Source organism: Rattus rattus, chromosome 11, assembly GCF_011064425.1.
Source record: "Rattus rattus isolate New Zealand chromosome 11, Rrattus_CSIRO_v1, whole genome shotgun sequence".
In the NCBI taxonomy this organism is placed as follows: Eukaryota; Metazoa; Chordata; class Mammalia; order Rodentia; family Muridae; genus Rattus; species Rattus rattus.
In genome coordinates, this window is record NC_046164.1 from 48081335 (window position 1) to 48109155 (window position 27821).

Consider the following 27821-nt stretch of genomic DNA (forward strand, 5'->3'; position numbering starts at 1 on the left):
CCTACATGACAGTTTACACCTGTCTGTAACTCCCATTCTAGGATTCAACACTCTGAAACAGACATACTTGCGGGCAAAAAACAATTAACACACATAAAAAGTAAATAAGTACATTATTTTAAGAATTATGGAAAAGAAAAGCCATGAGGTTTGCATTGAATTGGTCTAAGTGGGTTGTGTATTTCTTTAAAGCAGACACCTTCAATCTGGAGCAAAGTCTTACTCAAAAGTTCATATCTGCCACTTCAATGTACTATTAAGTGTAGAGATTTTAGAAGAAACATTTTTCTTTTTATGTAGCTAGTTGCATATTAGTGAATTATAGTACAGTCTGCTTAGTTCTGTAGCTTCTGGGAAACTCTGACTTTGAAAGTAAGTTAGGGATGAAGCTAAGTCCATATTCCAGAAATCAGTTATGGTTGGCAAAGACAAACTAAATTTTAGGGTCATAATCTCAAAGCTAAGTCAAATAAGAGATGTTTATGTTTTAGGTAATTCTTATATTTGATGTGACAAATACTGATATTTTTAATGTAAATAAAGGTCTACTATGAAAAGAAAAGGCAATTCCAAGAGTAGAAAGGTCCAGGTCTAATGCCTGACTTTTGTATGTGTCAATGCCTAGAGTTAGTCAATGTCTCTAAAAAAGACATACATTGCTTATAAAATCAAATTCATAAGTTTTCTGAGAAAACCTATAATAAACACCTATGATTTTATTGTGGTCATAGCACATGTCTTTAATCCCAGAACTCAGGAGGCAGAGTAGGTCTCTGAATTCGAGGCTAGCCTGGTCTACAGGTTAATTTTCAGGATAGCCTCGAATGCACAACAAAACAAAAGAGAAACAAACAAACAAACAAAACTTACCTTGAAAATATAAAAGGAAAAACAAAGAAATTTAAAGTCTGTAGTTACTAAATGAATATACACATTTTTATTTTCATTTCAATTTTAGTAATAAGTGTTAGCTTAATCTTCTACCATGGCCAAATGACTGAGGATACGTATGGTTTTTCTCATTGAGGTAGTAAAATTTCAATGAGAACACCATAACATTTGTGATTATGAGCACCAATTTCATACTACTAATAATGGAGCGTACAAAAAAATCCATATTTTTGCAGAAAGTGGATGGTAAGTCAGAAAGGCATGCCTAAGTAAGCAGGCAAATATTTCTGCATTTATTGTAAAAACATAGATGTAAGTCTGTAGTGTTCTATGACATAATTTCAATGACGAGAACAGTAAAACCACTTAAACATAGGTAAGACAATTTAAAAGTCAGATTATTGGATTTTATAAGCGAGTGAATGATGACGATGTCGGATATCCGTGCAATGTGGTATAGATCAGAGCTGGAGTTCTCTAATGGAATCTGTTATACTATCTCCGCGCTACTTTGCCTCTATACATGCTACATGCCCTTAGTTAATTTTGATTCCGTATCGGAACCAAAGCAACATGCCTGGCATTAACTAACCCACAGAAAAATAAAATGAGGAGTAGGGCTTTTTTGTTGTTGTTGTTGTTGTGCTGTTTTGTTTTTCCTTTTAGTTTATCTTGGTTTTTGTTTGTTTGGCTTGTTTTTTTTTCTTTATAACAATGTGTGATGTAGAATTGCTATCTATCTTCTGCCACCTGAAGTTGTAGTAATATAGAAGCAAGTATCCCTGAGTTCTGGTTCTACACCAGTTTGATGACAGACTCTCTTTCTCGCTGTCATCTCATGCATTCTAATTTATATGATAAATCAGTCTACATAGCAGGAAGCTTGCTCAAAGAGAATATTGACATCAAGAAGGACGAGGCAAAGGAAGAGAGCTAGTTTGTACTTTCCATATGTCAATAATTGAGAGATTTGTTTTGAAAAAAAATTTCCCGCTAATTCTGAACTATTGTAGCTCATCTGTTCCCATGTTATAGAACTCTAGGATTTAAACCACGGGCATTCACCACATTCTGTTCACTTGGACAAGCCAGAGTAATGCTCAGTGCACAGTAAGGTTCCAGCAGGTGCTATTTCATTCTGAACGCATACCGTAGCTCAGAATTCTGATGACATGTTTATTTTCCTTTCATTTTACTGTGAAAGACTTCTGGCTAAATCCACTTATATTTGCATTTTGGACTGTAAATTCTGAGAGAGTATTTATTGCAATTTAGTTATATGGATTTGCACGGGCACAATATTCTTACTGTGAAATTGGAAAGCAAATGAAATATAAAATGATATTTGTTTAAAATGTTTATTGGTTCCAATGCAGCTTAGTTGTTGTTGCTGATTTGAGGCACTAGTCAAATGCTGAGCAGGCTGACACTGCTCTGTAATGGTTTTCCCCCTTTAGGGCTCCAAATGAGAAGGAGGAAATAGAAATGTATAAATTAGCTTGTTCTTCGAACATGAAAAGAAAACTTCATCTTTGGCACAAGAGATGATTGTTTTTTTTTTCTTTTTAGTTTTATATAGAATGAGTAATTTGACCAATTAGGTACAGTAAAACTACACTAATTTAAACTAATTGTGTGGAAAATTTTAATGAAGGAGTGGAAAACCTGATAAAGACTTAAAGAAGGATGTGCTTTTTCTCAATATTGACTGTGTCTCTGAAAATAGCTTATTAAACCATAGCATTTGACATAATGTAACTTTTAATGTAATTTTTTGCAATTTACACACATTTTTGCACATACACAGAAACCAGCACACTTTTGAAATGTTACCCAAATAATTCTCACTTTTTACTTGCCGCCTACCAGCCCTTTTCACACCAGTAAATTGCCTCAGAAACTTCTCTTTCAGTGATAATACAAATATTTAAAGGAGCTTGAATGGGTGAAACTAAAAGTAATTCACTTATTGCTTCATTCAATCAACAATACTTTCAGGGTGGTGGTCTGCTAAGTGAGCCCAAGAAGTGCAGGACGTATTCACATCTGTTCAAGAATTTGATAGAATATGGTCAACTTTGGGAAACCCTGGTATAGAAAGTACATCTTAGTATTTTTTAACAATTGGCATAAGATAAATAATTACTGTCAACATTTTACTTGAAAAAAGTGAAGCTGTTTGGTGTAGATGTTGGTCGGATATATGTCTTTCAGTTGCAGACTTTTAATATAGGATGAGAGTTCCATAATTACATATTTTCCTTAACTGAAACTGTGTCAATTAATAATATTGATCTTGTTGGTGTAGAATAACGATAGACTGGTAAACTGAATTAAGCACACATAGCTGTTTATCTCTCTATAATAAATCACATAGGTCATACTGTAGACCAATAAAATTCAATTAAATATTTTTTTCTGAATTGATATTGTGGAAATAGTAGTAAAATAGTAAAGAATTCATCTTAGTAAAATGCATTTTTGATTCTTTTAGTAATAAGGAAACACACATCTTCAAAGCCTGGTTAATAAGCAAATCTCAGTCCATAGTGGTCTGACTTACTAATGGACCTTTTTTCCTGCCCAGTACACAATGGAAATGGTACCTCCCTCTTCCCTAGCCCAGTGTAGAGTAAAAATGTTACCTCGCCCTTCCCTAAAGGTTCCATATTGCTTTTAAATCCTAGTAAGAAATTTGAGAAGTTAAATTTTCCATCTAACAGTAAGATAAATAGATGTAAAAAAAAAAATAGAATCAGTCAAATAGAGCTAATGTGTTCCTATTCCCTAGCCCTAAATGTAACCTGGACGGGAAAAGCCGTGAAGGAACTAAATGGCCGTAATTGCCTTTGAGGGTTTTTCCTTTGCCTTTCCTTTCTATGCTTCTTTCTTCCTTTTCATCGGGGCATTTGCTTGATGCAGACTTGAACTCTGGGATCTTCATAAAACTTGAAGAAGGGTTTGCCAGGTTAGAACAGGAAGGAGTCATGGGGTTTCATTTCCAGCACCTGGAAGAAAATAAGGAAAAGAAAAGAATATAGCCTGAAAGAGGTTTTAAATTTGTGGCTGACATTTGCGTTCTGAGTCTCAGTTCTTTCATCTGTTAAGTACGGTGCCAGACATGAAATTGAAGGGTAACCTGGGTTGGCTCGAGTTCTGGTGTTTAAGGCAGAGCACACAGAAACAGGAAGGTGGAGCACATCTGCGAAGGAGAGATCAGCTCTTCTTGAATGTCATCTTTAACTTTGCAGGGTAAAGATTTCTTCAAAATGCTTAGACAAAACCCTCTGACCCCTATCGCACAGCTACAGACAGCAAAGCTTGGATTGGTGTTTGGGGCTGTAGTCTCCATTTTTGACAAACGCCATTTTCTGCCCACTGAGAAGAGACAATAATGGATCATACTATCTATCCGGTGGTTCTTAATCAGCATTTTTACATTAAAGAACACACGGAACGGAATGCTGTGAAATGAAATCGAATGGAATGAGATTTGACAACAATAAAGTAATGTGAATAAGTGTTCTGTAGGAAGTAACAGAAAATACCATTAAAAGAAACTTCCCTTTCATATACATATGAACAGGACAGGAACAGGAAGTTTATTTATTTCTGCTATCGGTGATTAAAAAAAAATTCAAACCTTCTACCCTTAGTTGTATTTTGAGAATGACTTTGCTAAACAATGCAAATTCTTGGACATTTCTGTCCCAATCAATTGAAATATACCTAAAGTCACTTTATAGTTAGTGAACTGTGGCATATTTGTACAAATTAAATGGGCAAAGATAGATGACTTTCACAAGTCTCTGCTAAATAATCATCTTTTACCTAATTTTCAACATGTCTATTATTGCTAGTTCCTAAAGACACATTTTGCAGTGCACGTCTCATGGCGTACTGTTTTGTGGGGAGCAGGATGTTTTTCATTTGCTGCTGTTCTTCGCCGAGGCATTTAGCTTCTAGCCAGCAGTGACAGGTCTTCTAGGAGAACCCTAAACCATCTGGTCATTGCCATGATGTCTTCTTTGGGTTCCTTCACTGTTGCTTCTAGTTTTGAGCACTGTTTCCTTTACTTTTCTCAGCATCCTTCATAAAAAGGACCTGGTTGGCTATGGCTTTGTTATATTACCTTTGTTTTATAAACCCATAACGAAATGCTTGTGTTTGTTGGGCAGTGAGGTGGTGTGGGGAGTTTATAATGGCTATAATAATTGGTATGAATTTTGCTAAAGGTATATTTCCTGATTTTGTGTGACGTAGATTCCCAATCTATTGCCTCATAACTATTATCTCACAGCCATAAAAATAAAGGTAATGATGCGAAAAGTCTTAAAAGAGCCAAATAATATGTTTAATATTACACCATTTATATAATGATTATTTTCTTAAAGAAATATATTTCAGTAACTGGAGTTTATCCACTAAACATTTTATATTCTGAATGCATGGCTAGGGCCTCTCAGAATATTGGACAATCTCTTGAGTGATTTCAAGAGATTGAGATTGCCATATTTTTTAATGCATATACATCAGTCACGGCACAGTTTGTCTTTATATTAAACAGTGGGAAACTGAGACAAAAATTAATTTACCTTGTATCATATAATTGATGAATAGAAATGCTAGGTTTCAAAATCAGGTAATGTTAGAAAGTTAGGAACTCAAGAGCCTTTATTAAGTTGCTGCTAAAATTGAAAGCAGAAGCAGGAACTGCTGGTAATCCAACAGTGGTTTCCAACCGAGAAAGGAGCAGTCAAGTTCTTGTCATCTTTATTCTCCATCTTGTCAAAAGTCCTCAGAGAAATAGTTCTTGGAATTTGCATCAATCATGAAAGACCTCCTGAAGGCACAAACAATTTATTTTTAGGATGATTGAGGATAATTGTGTTAGCTAAGGATAGCAATACTGAATGTGGAGAATAATGCTTAAATGTATATTCTTATAATTTCCTACGAAGGGTAGCAATCAAGCAGAGCTATCGCAGGATAGAGGAAACAGTTTGTCCTAGGTGGTTGTGATATAATATATCAGTTGGAAAATTTGAGATGTTTGGGAAAAAAAGATAAAAATGAAGTGGATATTTACGTATAACAATGGAAATTTGAGAGACCCAGAGGAGACCGGAAGGGCACAGCTTTAGAAGTGCTCCATATGACACTATTTAGTGGCCTCATTCTATGATGCCACCCTAGTCTTAAAGGAGACATTAGTTTGTTGCCACTTGGAAACTGTAACAGAAATATTAGTAACTGTTAGTAATTCGAGAAATCAAACTTGCAGTAATCATACATGACTGGTTGTTAACTAACAGGAAAAAAATAGCTTTAAATGTCTCTTGGTAAATGCTAGATAACTTCCTGAAGAGACATTTTCTATTTTTTTTAAAGTCACATGTTGATTACTCCAATAGCAGCTAACAAATAAAAGCCGATTAGTCATTCTGTGGCTGAACAAAATCCCAAGCTGATTTTAATTACAAATTCCTTTTCTTCGAATGTATCAGCAGTCCAAGAACTAGCACCCCAGGCCAGTCTTTATGAAGTAGGAATAATGTAAATGGGGTGGGGTAGTCATTCAAGTTTTCTAGCAATTATTTTGGTGATGTAGTCTAGGTATTTCCAAAATACTGGAGACATTTTACATTTCACACTAAGGACAAGACCATTAAACTAGAAATGATACCTTCTAAACCACACTGAGAGAGGAATACTTCCACTGCACAGGCTTATAAATATATGATGATTGAGAGTTAACCAGCAGCCAAGGCAAATTAAAATTGGACTGATTTCCCATTGTATTTTAGGACCAGAGTGGATTTTTCAAACCTGCTGACATAGATACTCAACTCTATTCCCCCCAAAAATGTCTGGAATATAGTTTGGCCACTAATATTTTATTTAATATATTTATTTATATTTTCATTTCTCATTAATATTTTATTTAATATGTCATTATTTTTAGCGATTCAGATGTACAGCCTGGGCTGTAAACAGCTGACCTGTGTAAAATAAGTCAGGAAATCTATCTGACTTCAATAAAGTGGCTCAGCTCAGATGATGGAAGGTACAGGAAAGCTTTCTTTTTAGATTTGCTTAAGTTTACAACCACCATCGACATATAATATCCAGCGAAATTCCAATCTCCTTGTCTAATTTGTTTTTATCTTACAGAACATGGGGAAAAAGAAACCCTATCAGTGCCAGATACAATAATTGACTTTATTTTCCTTAGAATATTTTTTCTTTTAGTCTCCATTGTTCTAACATTGTTTTCTTTTTCTTTAAATAGGCTGGCCTGGGCTAAAGTATAGATTAATTAGACAGGTACCCTTATCAGCATATGCAGAAGTCTCTCTGACTGTTTATCCACTGCTCAAGTTCAGCCAAGGCTACGTTATTGCCTGATGAGTAAGAGCCCATCTGTGTCTCACTCAGCAGCTGTGTGAGTGTAGGCACATTCTGTTCAGGGGCACTGGATTCTTCTGTGAAGTGCAAGACTTGCCCCTTCAATGTGACAATGAAATGATGTCTGAACCACACAAAGTAAGCGGACAGTGAATGTATAAGGATGCATGTTAAGTCCATTCATTTCATCAAGGGTGTTCCTAAGAAGGCTTCCCCTTCTTTCAACGTTACTTAAAAACTCTCTTTTAAGACTTCTTTTTTAAAAAGGTTGTTTTCTTTATAGTTCAAATGTTGCCCCCTCCCCTTCCTGGTCTCCCTTCCTCAAACCCCCATCTTCTCCCCCTCCCCTTTGCCTATAGAAGGTGGTCTCCACCCACCACTAAGCATCACCCCCTCACTGGGACATTAAGCTTTCATAGGACAAAGGGCCTTCTCTCTGTTAAGACTTCTAGTTACGCTCTTTGACCCATCTACTGCGAGAATGAAGACCATTCTCAGCAACCAGACTGTAGCCATTCCAGAAAATGCCAGCATCACTCTGAAGGGGCACACAGTCATTGTGAAGGATTCTATGGGCACTCTCGGGAGGGACTTTAATCACATCAATGTAGAGCTGAGTCTCCTTGGAAAGAAAAAGACAAGGTTCCGGGTTGACAAATGGCGGCGTAACAGAAAGGGACTGGCCACTCCAGAGCCATCCGCAGTCATGTTCAGAACACAGTCAAGGGTGTTAGCTGACTCTCTATTACAAGATGAGGTCTGCATATGCTCACTTCCCCACCAAATCATTACTCAGAATGGGTCTTCGTTGAAATCTGTAATTTCTTGCGTGAAAAATTCATCCACAAGGTGTGGATAAGGACAGGTGTTCCTTATTCTTTCTCTCAAGCCAAGAAAAAGGATGAAATAATCCTTGAAGGAAATGATATTGAACTTGTTTCAAAATCAGCAGCTCCGATTCGGCAAGCCACAACAGTTAAAAACAAGGATATCGGAAAGTTTTTGAATCGCATCTATGCTTTTAAAAAGGAAACAGTGTAGTGTAGCAGACTGAACAGTAAGACCTAAGTTACCCAGCTCCAGAAATAAGATCCCAATCACAAGTACAATTTGTATTGAAAAATAATTGGACTTCTCTTTCTACTTAGTAGCTATTGCAGCACGTTCATGTCCTTTTTTGATAGATCTGTAGTTGGTGTTTTTTTTTGTTTTTTTTTTTTTTTTTAGCAGAATTGTTAGAGTGCACTTAAAAACACCACTTTCAATTTATTATCTGCCAATATAAAGCCAATCATTAAAACTGAAGCCAGTCATTAAAAAAGTGAAGATCATGGGCTTCTTCCCCCCCCGAATAAGTTAATTACATGCTTATCATTACAGTAGTTTATTAATATAGGAAAAGCTAGTGACAGAATCCAATGGGACAGAAATACCAGTGAGTCAAAGACTGTACTGTATAAAAAAGGTTGACAATTTATAGATGTCACACCGGTTGAAAGTTTCACACTTCTAAAGTGAAAATTAGTATAGAAACTAATAAGATGTGTGGAATGTGGCAATATTCATAAAGGTACAGAAAATAATGACAGGGTTAAAATACAATAATCACAGAGATTCTCTTTCTTTGAAACAAAGAATGAGGATATTATAAATGCAGCAATCAAATCTCTGACAGATGTATTGTAAAGCAGATTAGAAAGACAAACAATAGTACTAATAAAGGATGAATTTTCCTGCAGTTGCTTCATTGGTCTGTTTCTGTCACATGCTTTAAAATGTCCATCTGTCCAGAAGCTTAAGAATTCAATCACCAACCTTAATGATATGATAACTAAAATAAATTCTTTTTGTAGTACTGAATATTTGAATAACTTATGCTGCATATTGGAGAGCTAGATTACTTTATTAAATATGCCTTAACTTTGAACTCTAGGATTTTATGAGCTTACTCTATGAAAATCAATCATGTTTAAGTCCTAGTCTTATAGCTGGATTGTAGACATTCATACTTCCCTAAAGAATCACAAAATGCCAACATTTGTTGCTATTTAATGAATTTCTTTCTTTTCATTCTGAAAGAGTCAAGCTTCCCATATACAGAATTTATCTCTCTATAATTATTTTTTCTCAAAAATATAAAAGGAAAAAATAAAGGAGAAAAGAAACATCTACAAATATAGAATAGAATTTACTGTCAAACACTAATAATTTAACAGCCTTCCCAGTGTAGATTAGACCATTTTTGAAATCAAGGTGCTCATTATCATCAACATTATTGTTGTTTATTTTTTTTTCTGGTGAGGTAGGATGAAATTATTTCTTCTAATTTCATAGATTGTTTTGCATGCTCACTAAAAATCTATGGAGAACAAATCTATGTGTATGCACTTCACTATTGACCAATCTATGTTATTCATTAACTCTATTTGTATTTTTATAAGTATAAAGTTATTATCCATATATACCTAAGGAGCATCATGCCTTAGACCAACTAATGACGTATATCTAAACACTTGCTCTTTGCTGGCCTAAAAAGAAATCCCATTATTCTGATTCGATTTGCCCTAAATAATAAATTGGACAACTCAAACTTAAATTTGTGGTAATTTTCCATTACACAGGTATCCTTTGCTTTTTTTTTTTTTTTTGCTTTGTTTTGTTTTTTGGATTTCCACAGCACTATAATGACAGTGACATGCTTTGTTGCATATCTGTAATCACATTACTTGAATGACAAAAGCAGGAAACAGCTTTCCCAAGTTGATCTACATGGTGAGTTCCGTGTCAACCAGGGAAATATAATGAGCACTTTTCTCTAAAACACTGAAGCAAACAAATGCAGAATACCTAATATTAAATACACAAATAAGATTATAAAGATGACCTTTATGGGTTATATTATACTTGTCAAACTAATAACTTTATGCATCTTTAAAAGGGATGGGGACACTCAGCCACCACCTCAAAGTTTTTAACCCAGAAGAAGGAAGAACAGGGACAAAAAAGGAACAGAGACTGAAGGAAGGGCCAACCAGGGACTGCCTACCTGGGGATCCATCATATTTGCAGACACCAAACCCAACACTGTTGTGGTCAAGAGGAGCTTGCCAACAGGAACCTGGTGTGGCGGTTCCTGAGGAAGTCTGCCAGCAACTGACCAATGCAGATGTGGATCCTTGTAGCCAACCATCAGACAGAGCTCAGAGAACCTGGTTGTTGAGCTGGCAGAGGTCTGGAGGAGCAGAGGGGGCTTGCGACCCTATTGGAAGAGCAGCATAGACTGACCTGACCACCCTGTTCTTCCAGAGTCTAGACCATGAACGGAGGAGTGTACCTGGAGGGATCCATGGCTTCAGATACATATGTAGCAGAGGATGACCTTGCCTGACAGCAATGGGTGGGAATGTCCCTGCATTAAGGGATGCTGGAGGGGTGGGGCAGGAGAGGGTAGGTGGAGGACCACCCTCATAGAGACTAAGGGGAGGGAGGAAAGGGAGGTTGTAGGATGTGGGGCTCTTGGAGCGGTAACCTGGAAGTGGGATATCATGATATGGGGTGTTGGTTCAGGGATTAACCAGGAAGTAGGATATCGTACGAGATGTAAACGAATGGAATGATTAATAATAAAAAAGTTGCTACACAGTACATTGGAATGATATGCTGTTTTGCCTCAACATTTGAATATTAATGTATTCAAAAACCTTTATCATAAATGTGATGACCAACCCACTTCTCTTTCTTTTCTCTTCCTCCATAGTTGAGGTCCATGTATGACCTTCCGTGTAGATTTTTTATTGCTCTGGAAACAATTACTATGGACACAATAGGTAAAATCAGTGCAAAACATTTGTATTGCAGGAAAACAGAATGGCAGGCTGAGGGGCTCACAAAGTGTTGTACATTCAGGAAGTCACAGAACAGACTTGCTCTTTGATTTTAACAGCTTCTGAAGTCATCTGTGCCCCTTAGACATGGTCCTCTCTATCTTCTGAGCAGTGGGGAAAAGACCAGAGTCTTCCTTCTTGCTCCACTTTCATCTGCTCTCAGACTTGTTTCCCCTACTTCAAATAACCTCTGTGAATGCAGTGGAGACTCTCAGAGTATCCAATTGTACCTCCATGCTTCAAAGTCAGTTGACTGGCAAAACGAAATTCTAGCTGCAACATTTTATTCTTCTTTACAGATAAGGAAAAATACTCTCAGTTTCCATCAATTTGAATATCAACTTTATTAAGAGGTCATTCTTTTTTCTGTGTTTCACTCTCCTGGGTCTTTTGTTTTTTGTTTTTCTTTTTTCTTTTCTTATCACCTGATTCATTTTAAGGAATAAAAGTAAACATAGAGAGATCATTAAATATATTGCTCTCTATGTTCCCTTGTAGATTTTCTTTCAAAAAATAACATTTGGGTAATTAAGATGAAAAGAGTGAATAAAAGATAATTCAGAGAACATGACTTACCTGTGCAATAGATTGAGTCCAAAGTTAGGATCTATTCTGTTTCATCATTCAAAGGCGAAGTAAGAGTTCAGAGACTTTCTCTACTTCTCTGTAAAGAAAAGCTATCTAAGGACATGAACCTTCATTCCATACACTCTGAAAACCCAGGGATTTTAAATGTATATAGCTTCCTAAACAGATTTCACCAGGTGCAGTTTAGATGAAGTGTCTAAGATAGAGAAAGAAAAAAAAATAGAGAAGAAAATGGAGCATCTGCTTGAGTGGCTCAGAAAATGCATATTTCATTTCCATTCATTTTAATAAGAGAGAATTGACTGAAGAGCTTTTGCTCCAGGCCTCTGTCTGTGCTTCTGTGTTTTACAAGGTAGCTTTTCAAAGCACTGGTTTTTTTGGTTGCTGTTTATGTGTTTATTTCTAATGTTTTAACATTTACAAACCTGGCCAGTCCTGCTGGAATTTCCCCTTGGTTCTTCAGCGTTGCTCCTATGGGCTGCTGGGGACTAGCTCCAACTGTGTAATTTACCACGCAGGTTTATCGATCTCGTTCAGCTGTTTCTGGAACTCTATAGGTGTATAAGGCAGTCATGCAAAACAAGCAAGGAACAGGAGAACCAGGCGTGATTATCACAATGCCAGAGTGAAAAAGTGTTAAATAAAAGAAACCTTTGCTTGTAGCTTCTGAAAGCTTCTGAATGATTAATCTACGCCTTGCCCAACGGGGTTTAATGACTGAATTTACCAGCTGTAGATGTTTCAGCACAGTGGTAGGCACAAAGCAAGTGCTTAATAAGTCTTTGTTAGAGTGAATGCCATTGTGAAGATAGTATTTTTCTCATTAGTTACCTGTCAATATTCTCCTCTCCTTACCTAGGACCCCCTCTGCCTTCCTGTTTCCCAGCATATGTCAACAAAGAGATTTACAAGTGAATGTAGCTCAGATGAACTGGGAACTGAAGTCCAACTGTGGTCCTGTGTGTTTTCATTACTATATTTTATTTCAACCTTGCTAGCAGCTGCTATTAGGATTACATGTGTCAGAGATATTGTTTTTTTTTTTTCAGAGATATTGTTTTAAGAGAAATCATTAGAGACAGATGCAGAGGAGGGAAATTCTTTTTTTCCATCTTTATTAAATTGGGTATTTCTTTTTTTATTTATTTATTTATTTTATTATTATTAACTTGAGTATTTCTTATATACATTTCGAGTGTTATTCCCTTTCCCGGTTTCCGGGCAAACATCCCCCTCCCCCTCCCCTTCCTTATGGTGTTCCTCCCAACCCTCCCCCATTGCTGCCCTCTCCCCAACAGTCTAGTTCACTGGGGTTCAGTCTTAGCAGGACCCAGGGCTTCCCCTTCCACTGGTGATCTTACTAGGATATTCATTGCAACCCTACGAGGTCAGAGTCCAGGGTCAGTCCATGTATAGTCTTTGGGTAGTGGCTTAGTCCCTGAAGCTCTGTTTGGTTGGCATTGCTGTACATATGGGTCCTCGAGCTCCTTCAAGCTCTTCCAGTTCTTTCTCTGATTCCTTCAACCGGGTCCTGTTCTCAGTTCAGTGGTTTCCTGCTGGCACACGCCTCTGTATTTGCTGTATTCTGGCTGTGTCTCTCAGGAGATCTGCATTCACATTTTGATCATCCGTCTTTGAGTTTCATTTGTTCTAGGCATCTAGGGTAATTCAAGCATTTGGGCTAATAGCCACTTATCAATGAGTACATACCATGTATGTCTTTCTGTGATTGGGTTAGCTCACTCAGGATGATATTTTCCAGTTCAACCATTTGCCTCTTTAATTTCAAAAGTCATTGTTTTTGATAGCAGAGTAGTATTCCATTGTGTAGATGCACCACATTTTCTGTATCCATTCCTCTGTTGAAGGGCATCTGGGTTCTTTCCAGCTTCTGGCTATTATAAATAAGGCTGCGATGAACATAGTGGAGCACGTGTCTTTTTTATATGTTGGGGCATCTTTTGGGTATATGCCCAGGAGAGGTATAGCTGGATCCTCAGGCAGTTTAATGTCCAATTTTCTGAGGAACCTCCAGACTGATTTCCAGAATGGTATTTCTTATTTACATTTCAAATGTTATTCCCTTTCCCAGTTTCCAGGCCAACATCCCCCTAAACCCTCCCCTTCCCCTTCAATGTGGGTGTTCCCCTCCCCATCTTCTCTCCATTACTGCCCTCTCCACAACAATCCTGTTCACTGGGGTTCCAGTCTTGGCAGAGCCAAGGGCTTACCCTTCCACTGGTGCCCCTACTAGGCTATTCATTGCTACCTCTGAATTTGGAGCCCAGGGTCAGTCTATGTATAGTCTTTGGGTAGTGGCTTAGTCCCTGGAAGCTCTGGTTGGTTGGCATTGTTGTTCATATGGGGTCTCGAGCCCCTTCAGTTCTTCCAGTTCTTTCTCTGATTCCTTCAACGGGGGTCCTGTTCTCAGTTCAGAGGTTTGCTGCTGGCACCGAACATGAACATGAAATGAAGGCTTCCAGGAGCTTATGGCATCTGCAAGTCATGATCTTACATGTGTTCTGGGACTACAGGGTATCTCTCGGACCTAATAGATAACCAACTGCTACAGGGAGTAAAGTGAAGGGTCAAATGTCAAATCATGGCTAAGGGAGATTTGTTAGGGATGGTGCAGAGATTACAAGTTGGCCTAGGATTTATTTTGCTGAAAATTCATGTAATATATTATCATTATAGTTCCGACAATGTACTTCAAAACTCCCTCTAATCCATCCAACTTCATGCCCTCCCCATCTCTGTCTTAGATAAAGTCAATTAAAAACAAAACAAAACAAAACAAAAATAAAGTACAAGAAAGACATACACACAAACACACACACAAATACATACATATACACAAACTCACACGTACATAGCAAACCCCATAAAGACACAAAATTAAAAAGTCATAATAAACAAGAAAATTACCAGGAATATAAAAAATGTCCCCCAAAATCAATGTGCGAAATGAATCTGTAAAAACACCACTGAGTTCACTTCATGTTGGACCAGGACTTCTTTTGTACTTAGCTGTGATGTGAGAAAATATGGCAATGAGGAACCCATGGTAATCCACTTCTCTCAAACAATATACACCAAGGAGTATTGCTATCCTAAAGCTTCCTTTGGATGTACCTATTTCATTTTATGTCTATTTTTGTCTTACCACATGTATGTATGTGCAGTCTGTTCCCGGCAGCCCTAAAGGTTGGAAGAAGGCAACAGATGCAGTGGAACTGGCCTTTTGGATGGGTTTGTGCGCTCTGGGTATGCTGGTCTCCCAACTCAGGTTTTGAGAGACAGCAATAAGTGCTTTCAACTGCTCAACTATCTAGCTCTCAGGCCACAGTTAATTTATACTTTTAAGGCAAGAAAACCAAAGAAATGTTGTATCGTGAGAAAACCAAATTGTCAGTAACACTGCTTGCTAGTGGTGGATTTCAGAAACCCAAACCATATTGTTTCACAAGTATATGAAACATGCATTCAAGCACATAATTACCAACAGCTACACAAAAAAGTCAAATGTAGCAAATATTGACAATACCTTAAACTACTATTTATGCTTATTTAATCTGTAGACATTACTCAGTTCTGTATTATAATGGCAAATTTATATGAAAAAATTATAAAATGAGGCTTCTAATACTTAGTAGTTGTGTTTAAGTTATAAGAAACACTTGTTTTAATTTATAAGGACTATACATTAAATAAGATGAAATAATTTTTCCAGCTATGGTATAAATAAAACCAGGATTCAGATTTGATTATTATAGTTTCTGATCTAGATTCCAAGAAAATTTTAGTACATTTTATCTATACAAAAGGATGACTTAGAAATTATGAGCTAAAGAAATTTATGTAAGTGGATTGGCTATTGTGGTGGATTTATAGTGCTTTATTAAATAAAGAAAAGAAAAAAATGGACAGGTTCTCAGTTGGAGTGACTTGCCAACCCTCAAAGTAGTACCGTATTTCTGACTAACATTCAGTCTGAAGCATCATGCTTCACGTTCTATAGAGAATGACAAGTAAAGTCGGGCAGTATAGTATACTGGCATACGCTTCTAATCTCCGCACTCGGGAGTCAGAGACAGGCGGGGAATCCCAGACTCTGTAGATACATCTATAATACAACTCCTGCATATAAGGCTCAGCAAATATGATAGAAGAGGATTCCCCGAAAAATTTAAGGGTCAGCAGACCTGCAGGTATACTAGGTGTGCTAGCAATGATGCAATCATATCCTAATTTAAAAAATAATAAGAAATAGCAAGGAAATCCTTTGTGGTAGTTATTAATTGAAATTTTACTGAGGAAATTTTTTTTTTCTAAAAAGGGCAGATTATAAGAACATAAACATGTTCCAAATCTGCTAGTAACTGTGGGAATTCATTCTACAGCAGTATTTTCTCTGAAAACTATCTTATGTGATTAATATTATGAAAAAGACACATTGATGTACCTTGTGTGTAAGAATATTTAAGATATAAAATATTTAAATATCAACTATTTTCTTGTTACTCCTAAATGTACCCAATATATAATCAATTCCACTAAGATTCTATTTTTAAAGGAGAGGGCGTAAGTAATCTGATTTGGGAAATGCTCCCCTCGGGTAGCCTTTAATTAGGGAAAATAGAAAGAGATGGAGAAGGAGAAAGAAGGGTAAAATAACAGGATTTTAAAGATAAATCATAGAGAAGCTCTGTATGTAGACTGTCTACATTTTTAAAAAAAAAAATCTATAATACCCATAAGTCTGTCTCAAGTATACATATAGAGTTTAACTGAAATCCTCTTATTTGGGTTGACAGTGTTCCCTTAACTAGCCAAATTCTAACTAGAACCTCCATGCCAAGCATTGTTAAAGCCCTCTTTAAAGCTGTTGGTCAGGGTTGTGCAAGAGTCTCCCTACCCGTTAACTATTCAGCTTACAGCTGTTCCCCTAGGTTAGCCCCCATGGTAAAAGATATGTCCCCTTTGCTGACAATACAATGCGCTTCAGATGCAGAGCCCAGAGGCCCTTAAACGGGAACTGCCCTAAATGCCTTCTTCTTGAGGACTGGCTTTTAGTGACTGAGCGGATGCTGTGCAAGCTTCTAAAAGAGGGATTACCTCATTTTACTTGAGAATTCTATACATGCATGCAATATATTTTGATTAAGTTCACATCTAATCCCTAGTTTACAGTTCATTCCACCAGATCTCTCTCCCAATTTTGTAATTCTCTCTCTCTGCTCTCTCTCTCTCTCTCTCTCTCTCTCCTCCTCTCCTTTCTCTCCCTCTCTTGCTCTATTTCTCCCTCCTCCTCCCCATTCTCTCATTCACTGAATCCAGTTGGTGCTATTATCATCTCCATGGGTATAGGTCACTGGCTGGAGAGTGGAAAATCTAGACTATGACACCAGTGTCTCACTTAGAGATAGAATCTGTACAGTCTCTTATTCTGTGAACGTTGACTAATAGTCATGAGTCTCCTTATTAAGTTTCATTCACTCTAAAAAGCAACTGTCTAACACAGGGTTGATTGTTGCACTAATCTGTGGGTACAAAGGTAATAATTTAGGGAGAAATTTGACACTCTGTCCATTTAACAGGGTTGTAGTGCCAAATTCTCCCCTAGGACCTCCCCAACTAAGTTGTTCTTGGACTAATCAACAGTATGTGTTATAACTTCTGTTAAGAAGCAGCGTTTAAATCCAATGAGAAAGTATTGATTCAGTATATGTTTCTTAGCAAATGTTCAATTTTATCTCCTCGTTAGAACACTTTAGGAAGCTGTTAGGTATGAAATGGATCCAAATTTCTGTCAGCATCTGGCATGTCTTTATTTGGAAGCACTCTTTGAGAGGTGAAAATATCAGTGCTGAGGGAAGTTATATCTAAAGATTCACATGTTATGAGCTCTACGTTTTCTTTTGGTTTTCTAGAAGTGGGGATGTAACATAGTCTTAGGTCTAACAAGAATGCAAATGAGGAGTCCATAGTAGGGGTTTCTTTTTGTTCATTTGTTTTTATTTTGCTTCTTGTCTAAAGGAAACATTGGCATGACTTATTCATGGTTTACAACACAAACTTCCATTCCATCCAGGTGTGAAGAAGGGGTCTGATTTATATTAACTTGGTTTCCTTTATTTTTCAATTTAATTTTGACAATTTCAAAAATGCATACAATACAACATATTGTGACCATGTTACCCCTTTTTCATCCTCTTCTTATTCTTCGATTCTTAAGAACTGGTTCCCTCCTACCTCCATGGTTTATTATTTTGTGTCCATTTTGTAGGTAGCCATAGCTCCTGAGCGTTCTTGGATACATGTCCTATATTCCATATACAAGAGAGCATCTCTCAACACTCCTCCCCATCCCCAACACTTACATTTCTTTCCTGTCATTGCTGACACTCTCTGACACTTCCATTGGGAGACATAGTTTTGTATCCACAATAAATAACATTAACCAATTTTTCTTCTGTATAATGACTAAGGCACTTGTACAAATCAAGGATTAGCAACAAGTCTCTGAAATGTAGCATCCAAGTAACCCACAAACTATAAAACACCCTTTGGAATAATTGGCTCTAATTTTTCATGACATCTTTTGTATGGCACTTTATACTGTATTGTATCAGAATGGGGAATCTCAGCCAAATCTGGCCTTCTGCTTCTTTTTGAATAGTCAGCCAGATAGCATTGATTTTTTTCTTTGTAGTCGTAAATATTGAAAAATAACAATAGTAACATTTTATAGAGTGGAAACATCGGAATCTCAAAATGCTGTGTTCACAAATAAAATCTCCCTTGTCAATTTACTTTGTTCAATGACTATTTTCACGTCAAAGCTGCAGGGCTGGGTAACTGCAGCAGAGATGCATGGCTCACAGAACCAGAAATTTTTATATTTTGGCCCTTTGTGAAAAGGTTTTGCCATGCGCTAGGTTAAAAAGGAACCAGTAAGAAATGATGAAGAATAGATCAGCTAATAGTGCCAATGTTACAGCAACCGAATGAGTTGTGCTCTAGAACATTTGTTTTTCTAAATCATTTTGTTTTATAAGTTTGGCTATACTTACCAACAATTTTCAACTTTGCTTATTCTGTTTTTTCATGTTTTTCATGCAATAAAATGCAACACACAAAGAGGCCAGTGTGCATCTTCAGAATAGGTAGCTCTTACAGTCAGTTTTACTTTCACACTATTTTATTTTATTCTGAAAAATCAGAATATAAATACGATGATATAGAAAGAACCTTAGTCGAAATGACAACTTGAGTGAAAGGAAGACTGTACCTTCCTGGCATGAGGAATCATGGTTTCAGTGCTGGTTTTCTCGTAACTAGCCTTCATCTGTAGAACTAAGAAATACTTCTGGATTCTTAATCCCTCACATGCACATACAAACAACAGTGTCAAAATATATATCCGCACACCAGTCAAGAGATAGCTATTTTACTTTCCCCAAAGAAGCTTGGTAATTAACGAATACACATGTCTCAACATGAGTCTTTTGAGAATCCTTTCATCTATTGACATGAAAGAAAGACAGGCATTTTGAAGTATGGAGGAATGTTGAGATTTCAGTATATGAAGGCACCCCTAAAAAGTTTACAGACCTGATAAAAGTTTGTTTGAGGTTTCTGCCAAGTACTCTACCACTAATGCTCTATAGAATCTTAGGTATGTTTGTTCAGTAGCACTGACACAGGCTGAGGATGTTTGCAGATTCATCAAGCATGTGTTCATTTTGCGGGATAAGGTCTCCCAGCAGTAGACAGCTCTGCTTTTAATATAGAATGCAGCACTCCTCCTACGCCAAGAGCCTCCTCATGACTCTTTCAGTGCTTTATGACTGACAAAGAGTCATTAGAATCGGTTTGATGGACATAACTAAGTGAATTGGAAAAAATAAAAAAAGCCTTTCAGCCCATTCAGAAATAATTGATGTGACGGAGACAGCTGTATGTGAGTTCCAGATAAGGAGACAATTTATGAAGAAACTACTGAAGCTAAAAGGGAAGGTGCAGATTTAGAGTTCCCAATAAAGTTGTCTGTTAGACACCGCACTATTCAATAAGGAAAAGATTGAACCTGAGCTACTTTCCAATAGATGGCATCCTTAGGGGCCCATCCTTTTGCAGATAAAATTCCCATAAAGATATTGACACTGGTTATAAAAAATGGACGCTAATGCCAAACTACCTTCACTCCTAACCCAGTGTCGTGTTCACTCTTTCCCTCTGAGGACTGTGTAAAACACAGGGCTTACTGAACTTGAATTTCCACTTTATTTTCGTCAAATTGATCTCTACTTTAACAAAGAAATATACATTTTTATTCTGTAGGTTGTAACTTCAAAAAATTTGGTAAAGAATTGAGGCAAAAAGAATTTACAAGCATTGTCTTATGAAACATCGTAAATGCTTTTCAGGTATTATAGATAATTTAAAACGGATCGAGCAGTTTAGAATGTATAAAGTTAAGTTATTGTGTATGTGTTTTAAAATATTCATTTGTTTCTTCAAAACTATACTTTCAATTTCACCTGGATATCTTATACTTTCTCAATGATTAGGTCTGTGATTGTCCTTTTAAGTTCACGGAATTAATTGTTTCTGTAAATGATGACTGTGGTCATACATTGCTGCCCTCGAGTTGCTCTTCCCAAGCAAGGAGGGAGTGGAGAAAGAGGCTGCCTTCTCCAGGTCCACAACAACAGAAAAACAAGGCGGGCCGAGAACTGCCTTTATGTAATACTAGAACACAGTGAATGAATGAAAAAGACTGCAGCAGGCTGGGTACCAGCCTATAGAAACTTTTAAAGCAATGCTAATGATGTTCAGTAACATGGGAGTTGAAGAGAAGTCTCACCTGGAGTTTGAGTGTATTTGTGGCAATATCTATACTACTGTGGTTAGACTACCATCTTGTCCTCAAGTATAAGCGTCTAGTGTGTAATGTTGGAGCCCCAAAGTAACTGACAAATGCCTTTATAAATTTACTGACCACCAACATGTTTGTGCTTAATGAAGGATGTGATCACAGTAGCTCTTGAAATATGGGGTTGTTATATGCACATTATTAGTTCTTCAGTAATTTGCGGTCTTCAACATTAATTAGGCCTGCTATTTTATGTGAACGTTAGAACTTCTACCTATAATATTTGGGAATTACTTAGCTTCCTCTATATTTTCCTTAAGAAGAAGGAGAAGAGAAAAGACCTAAGCTAAAATGATGAGAGATAACTCTGGTTATTTAGCAGTGGCCTGAGGTATTATGCCTTTTATAGGATGTATCTCTGAGGGAGCTTAAGGCTCTTTTTATAAGCTATCTCATTAATTCTTCCAGAATTAAGAGAAAGATATTATTATCTCTATTTTACAGACCCTGGGCCTCAGGCATAAGAACCAAAGGTCAGCTAACTTGGCCAAGGTAACAAAGAAAATCTATAGGAAATTTTGAAATATTTACTTTTCTCTTTCTTTCAGTTATTTTTAATGTATAACATGCATACGTTTTCTTGTTTAAAATGTATACACCCTTTTAAAGGCATCCATGCAAGAATTTTCTTTTGCTTTTGTGCTTATTTTGAAAATAATCCTCTGTTTTGCTTAATTTAGTGCTCACTGAGCTCTTTGATTCTCTTTGCAACTTTGGTTGAACAGCTAGCTGTGCTAGCATGTTACATATTCCCCTTAAAATGAACACTTTTCTATGACATTGAAGAACAATAACAAGAATCAGTAAATGCATATCTAATCAAACCATTTTTCTTTTAATTTGTATAGTTGCTTGTTTTTATATATTTAAAAATTACTGTTAAGTACCTTCATTATTTTCCATTTCTCCCTGTTCCCCACGATCCAGATTATCCAAAAGATAATCACAGTATCTTGCATGTAGAGGAACTTTTTTTAAACTTCTGCCTTAGAGTTTCAAGGATGCTCAGTCTTTTCTACTCAACTCCTTTTTAAAATCATATCTCTTTGACCCCATTAGGTAATTTTGAATTGATTTTAAACTCTGTCTTACATCATAGACACTTCAGTCTAATAACTTGTAAGACCTGTTTGCATTTCCAAGCAGGTTAAACAGAGTTTTCTTCTGTTGGTAGCTTCATTATACACATGCCATTGAGCTTCTTCACTGGACATAATTTTTAAAGCCCTGAAAGATATTGCATACAAAATAAATGCAAGTATAGCGGCTCGATGGATATCATAATATATTAATGACTACTTCTATTCAGCTACTCAAACCCCAGATCCATTGTCATCGCTGGTAGTTCTTTTTAGCTTTTCCTTAGGGTAATGTCTCTCATATCCCAAAGTATATTTGTTTGAATGCCTTCAGTTCCATGTTCCTGTGTCCCTGGAAAGAACTGCACATGCTATAACTGATTCTAAAATCAGTAGACACTGCGGGGGGTCTGTTGGTTTCTAGAGCATATTACCCTCAACACTGATTTATTTAGTTTATGTTGTGGTGGCTACTGGCATTTCATTATTTATAAATTTCTAAAGAATTCAACATTGGGTGTAACTCAGGAGTCCTCACTCTATTTTACTTTGTATCATTAGTAGTGAAACAGTACAGCAACACACACAATACTGTTTCTGTCAGGAAGTTGACATACTGTCTACCTTGCTGATTTAGTCTGTCTTTAAATCTGGAGGTACCACAGTTTTGTATTGTAATACTTGTTGTATTTTTTTTTGTTTTCTTTTTTATATTTTTTGGAGCTGGGGACCGAACCCAGGGCCTTGCTTTTGCTAGGCAAGCGCTCTACCACTGAGCTAAATCCCCAACCCGTAATACTTGTTGTAAAACATAACAGTCTTCACTTGATTCAGCCTGATGATGGATGGGATATAAATCTCTCTCCCCTCCCTCTCTCCTCCCCTCCCTCTCCTCTCCTCTCCCCTCCCTTCCCTCCTCTCCCCTCCCCTCCCCCTCTCCCCTCCCCTCCCCTCCCCCCTCCTCTCCCTCTCTCCCTCCCCTCCCCTCCTCCTCCCCTCCCTCTCCCTCCCCCCTCCCCTCTCCCTCTCCCCTCCCTCTCCCTCTCCCCTTCCCCCGCCCCCCCCTCCCTCCCCCTCCCCCTACCCCCCCCCTCCCCCCCTCCCCCTCCCCCCCTCCCCCTCCCCCTCCCCCTCCCCTCCCCCCCCCCCTCCCCTCCCCCCCCCCCTCCCCCCCCCCCCCCCTCCCTCTCCCCCTCTCCCCTCTCTCCCCCTCCCTCTCTCTCCCCCTCCCCCTCTCCCCCTTCCCCCCTCTCCCTTCTCTCCTCCCTCCCCTCCCTCTCCCTCTCCCTCTTCCCCCTCTCTCTCCTTCTCCCTTTCTCTTTCCCTCTTCCTCTCTCTCCCAGTCTGTCTCCCCTCTTCCCTCCCCTTTTCCTCTCTCCCTCTTTCTCTTTCTATCCCCTTCCAACATTCTCCCCATATATCTCTCTTTCTCCCCTTCCTTCTAGCTCTTTCTTTATTGGCATAAACACTAACTTAATATGTGTGGCATACTATTAGAGTGAGTTTTAGCCTATGCATCTATACTTAAGTGAAGTTCTTATCCCCTTAACCCCTCTGGAAAATATCCAAGAAAAATTAAGTTAAAAAAAGTTCTTATATAACTTTGTTTTCTTTACCAGCTTAAATGCATCACAGAAGTAGTTTTTATATTTAAAGTAGAAACAACATGCAACATATAGTGATATATGTTGATATTCCAGAATTCTAAGTTTTTGGGTCAGATGATTGATGTGTGTGTGTGTGTGTGTGTGTTTGCTCACTATATTTTTTTGTTTGTTTTTGTTTTGTTTTAGTGTAGAATAGAGTTTATTCAGGGCATAGGGAGGGAGTTAAGAGGGCAGTAGGGCAGAGCAGGAGAGAGAGAGTAGAGAAGGAAAGTAGTAGAGGAATAGAGGAGTAGAGGCTGGCCATGGTGAGAGAAGGGACAAAGCGGGGAAGAGCAAGGGAACAGAGAGAACAAGAACAAGAGCTCAATTTGAGTTCTAGTGTGATAAATATTTGCATTCAGAGATTGTACTAAGTTAATCAACTTTCATATAAAAAGAAACTGATGAACTGAGTGCTTTTTTTTTAAAGTACTTAGTATTTGAAAATTCTAATGCTCTTCTGAAATAAGTTATGGGGATCAAAATATTCACAGTCCGAATGGGGTAGAGGATCCAGAAAATGAAATGCTCAGTTCATGACAATCCTTAGCTGGCACATTGTGGAACTATCTCTTTTATCTCCGCACTTTTTCATTAGAAGTATAGAGGTTCTCCCTGTTATTGTAGTGCTGCATTGGGGAAAAGAAATAACTCGGCACAGATCTTCAACTTGCTACCTTCACCCAAATGTTACTTTTTTTATAACAAAATGAAGTAACATTTTAAAAATTATTTCACACTTTTCTGTATTAATAAAGTGCATGTGTTTCTGTGTTTTAAACTCTTGCTTTGATAGTTGAAACTGATCCTAAAAGATATGAAACTCATTAAAGTAGAATTAAGAATAACCTTTAACTTTTCTTCTACTTTCTTTCTAGAATGATAAATACTATTAACCCCTTGCATGGCCTTTGTAATCTCTCCCTTAATCTTTTTTTTTTTTAACAATAGTTCCTTAGTCTTTAATGTTCAGGAAATATGTTCTTCATCCAGAAATCAAATGCATAAAATAGCAAGCAAACTCTTGAAATTATTATGTTCTATTTTTCCTGTAACATTTAAAGATATTTGATAAATATAATTTACTTGCTAATTATAATATAACTTCAATATTATTAAAGCACTTAAAATTTGGTATACTTCTAAACATATGCATATACATTGTTTAAAAACTGTTCCCATATAATATCTTGATCATGATTATTTTCCCTTAAAATTTCACTGCTCAGTAGTGTCTGCTGAAGAGAAAAGGGTAGCTTTTACAAAACTGTAGTAATGACATTCTCAAAGGGAGAGCAAATTCCTCAGGCAATTCCAGATACTTTTTGGCTACCTAATATTAGTAAGTGGGAAGAAATATAAACAGAAATGAAAGTGAGATAAACAAAACGGATTCCTTAGTGCAAATCTAACAATCATAAAAAAAAACATTAAAAAGGTGAGAATTCTTTGTAAAGGCCACATCTGTAGGCTGTATTGATAGTGAGTTTGGTACCATGATGTATGTAGTGCCCACAGTGAAAATGTGACTATTTTTCCATACTGCCTGCCCAATTCCATGAAATATTATAAACCCTGTAATGGTATTAAATGTTCACCAATGTTTAGAGCTTGAACTAGGATGAAAAATATTTTGCATACTCTGTATGTTTTTATTAAGCTCACAAAAAAGAATGATATAGTAGCAGAAATATCAGCAATTTGCAGGTTTTATAGTAAATCTTTTTTTTTATAACTAGAATAAGGGAGACATTTGTGGAAGCATGTATTAGTCTTCAACAAAGCCAATTCATAAATTATGGGTAAATGCCACAATTCTTAACTTTCTCATTATTAACCTATGGTGTGCAGGTAATCCTTATAACTCTACAGTCTTATTGGACAAGGTTATTATTAGTAATTTTGTACCATGAGCTTTCGAGCTATAATCATTCAGAAAAGCTTCTTAAATTTATACTATGTTTTGTTAGCTGGAAATTTATATTGTATATTGGAATGAAGAATGTGGATTAAAAGTATAATAATTATGTACATTTGTGTCATTTTGAAATTCATGAGGGGTTTATGTATGAAATATTATTAAAAATTTCAGACAGCTACAAAACAGTTATATATTGTCACATAACCATTGCTAGATATCATTAATGTTTCAGTTTGTCCTCTGAATGATACAGAATTAGGTTGTTCCCATAATAAACTAGAATTTATTTTAATTTTATCATGTTGTAGTTGTATTATTTGTACTTGTTGGTTCTAGTTGGAACTTCTTTAGGACTTGCAATAAACAAAATAAACACTGTACTTGGCTTTACTGTGTTTGAATGAACTACAAGTATGGTAACTAGACTTAGTTAAGTCTTTTAACTTATTTTCCATTCGTGCTTTAAAGAAAGTTCTACAGATCATCTTACTATGAGCCTTATAACTTTAAATAGATACTTCATAGCATCAAAGTAATAAATACTTTATTATTTCTTAATACCACATTCCTATTCTCCTTTGTAGGCTGCACTGTTTATAGCTGAATTTTAAAAAAAACATGGGATTAAAAGACTGTACGACATGGACTTGATTTGAATGTTGTTATGTCATTTGTGGTATTGAGATGACATTTTTTTAAACAATGGATCAGATTAGTATTTTAGTTCCTCCCGGAATTACTTGTCATTGTTTTTTAATAAATCCATTTGTGGAAGACATAAAGATTACTGAATAGAAAAATATATGAAACTAGTGTATTTAATTTCAATGCATTTGTGGGTAAAATATTATTCTTTTACATTTGTTTCATAAAAGAAGATTTTGTTTTCAATAAAGTTTAAACTCTAGGCTTGTCTCAGGTATATATATATATATATATATATATTTCAAATGTATTTCAACCTATTTAATCATTTTGTATTGAATCAGTGTCTGTAGATTTTTAAGTATGTATTTAATGTATTTTATGAAATAAGATCATTTACCATCTTCTGTCTTAGTGACATTCAGAATCTTTTCTTTTACAGCCGTTTCGTAGAGTGACGTTTTCTGTTGTGAGTCAGCCTCAGGACCCACATCAGGGGTCACTGCAGAGTTGCTATGACAGCGGGCTGGAGGAGTCAGAAACACCAAGCAGTAAGAGTTCATCAGGGCCAAGACTGGGTGCCCTTCCACTCCCAGAGGACAACTATGAGAGGACCACGCCGGATGGCAGTGTTGGTGAGGCAGAGCATATGGAAAATGGTAGGGGCAAACACAGCATCCACACACATAATCACGCTAGTGAGCCCAAATAATTAGGCCTGTGAAAAAGTTAGTCTAAAATAAAAACAGAGTAGATTACACCAAAACTGTTTTAAAATACTAAATACTCGGTAAAAATACAGAACTTTACAAATAAAGAAGCATAATTCTATAGATAAAATTCATAAAATTACACCATTATTTAAAATAGTGCATCAGAAATAAGTGCACCTAGATATAAAGGGGAGCAGTTTCTACTAAGAAAATGCTAACTCAGTGGACAATTGCAAAATCACAGCCACCAAGGGAGGTCTTGTTTGAGTGTTTTCTTCTATTCATTTTTGTCATGCAACTATTTCTTCAATTAACACAAACCAACCTAAGTGAAAGTAAATACCATGAACACACTTTGCTGAAGTTTTTCCAGCTTTGAATGTTCAGTAACGCATTTCCAACCCTTCGCTTTGAATGCCAGGTGAAACGGATCAGGAACGAGCAGTAGTGTCTTGCTCTCACTAACACGCATTAAATGCCATTACAACTCCTCACTCAGTAAAGTATATGCTTTACCCCGATTTTTGCAAGAGAAACGGAAAAACAAACTATAATTTTCCTTTTTCTTACCTCATTGTAAATCTATTCTCATAATTGTCACAATTGGCCTTCTCTGCCTTTTGTATATCATAAAATTATGTTGCAAATAGTACACATAAATGCTTTTACATTTGCTTATGCGCCCAAAGACAACTGTGTTATTTATTTTCTAGATTTTGAGTACTCCATAAACACTTGAGGAATGTGTTTATTTCAAAGAGTGGAGTGGCAAATCTTTTCCTAACTTTATTATTATTTCTAACATGAAAGAGATACAGTTATATATCAAGAAAAGCATGAGAATTTCATATGGATTTATATCATTCACCACCTCAATCCCCTTATGAAAAAGGACCTTTTCTTGTTTTATACCAGTTTCTTCAATGGTGGTATGTATAGTAATTATATTAAAGACAGTATATTAATTCAAAGAAAACAGCCTTTTGATTTAGTACCTGTGAATATTAAAGTCCAGTAATACATAAATCAAAAAGTGACCCCAAGTGAAGTATTCTACATTAAATCACACTGAGTAATTACCTTTCTAAGTATTGATCTTTATTAA

At 36.7% G+C, this 27821-nt stretch overlaps 1 protein-coding gene across 7 annotated transcripts in view; it reads left to right on the forward strand.

The window, feature by feature from the left end:
• The window catches only part of Pcdh7 (protocadherin 7), a 413437-nt gene that overhangs the window by 168459 nt on the left and 217157 nt on the right, over positions 1-27821 (forward strand). For 3 of the 7 annotated variants that reach the window (XM_032916556.1, XM_032916555.1, XM_032916552.1), the window contains exon 2: positions 26446-26662. The exons of 1 other annotated variant lie outside the window; for it this stretch is intronic. In XM_032916556.1, coding sequence (XP_032772447.1) covers positions 26446-26662 — 217 coding nt within the window. The remainder of the gene's footprint in view (positions 1-26445; positions 26663-27821) is intronic. 3 more of the 7 variants (XM_032916557.1, XM_032916553.1, XM_032916554.1) reach the window with 2 other exon arrangements.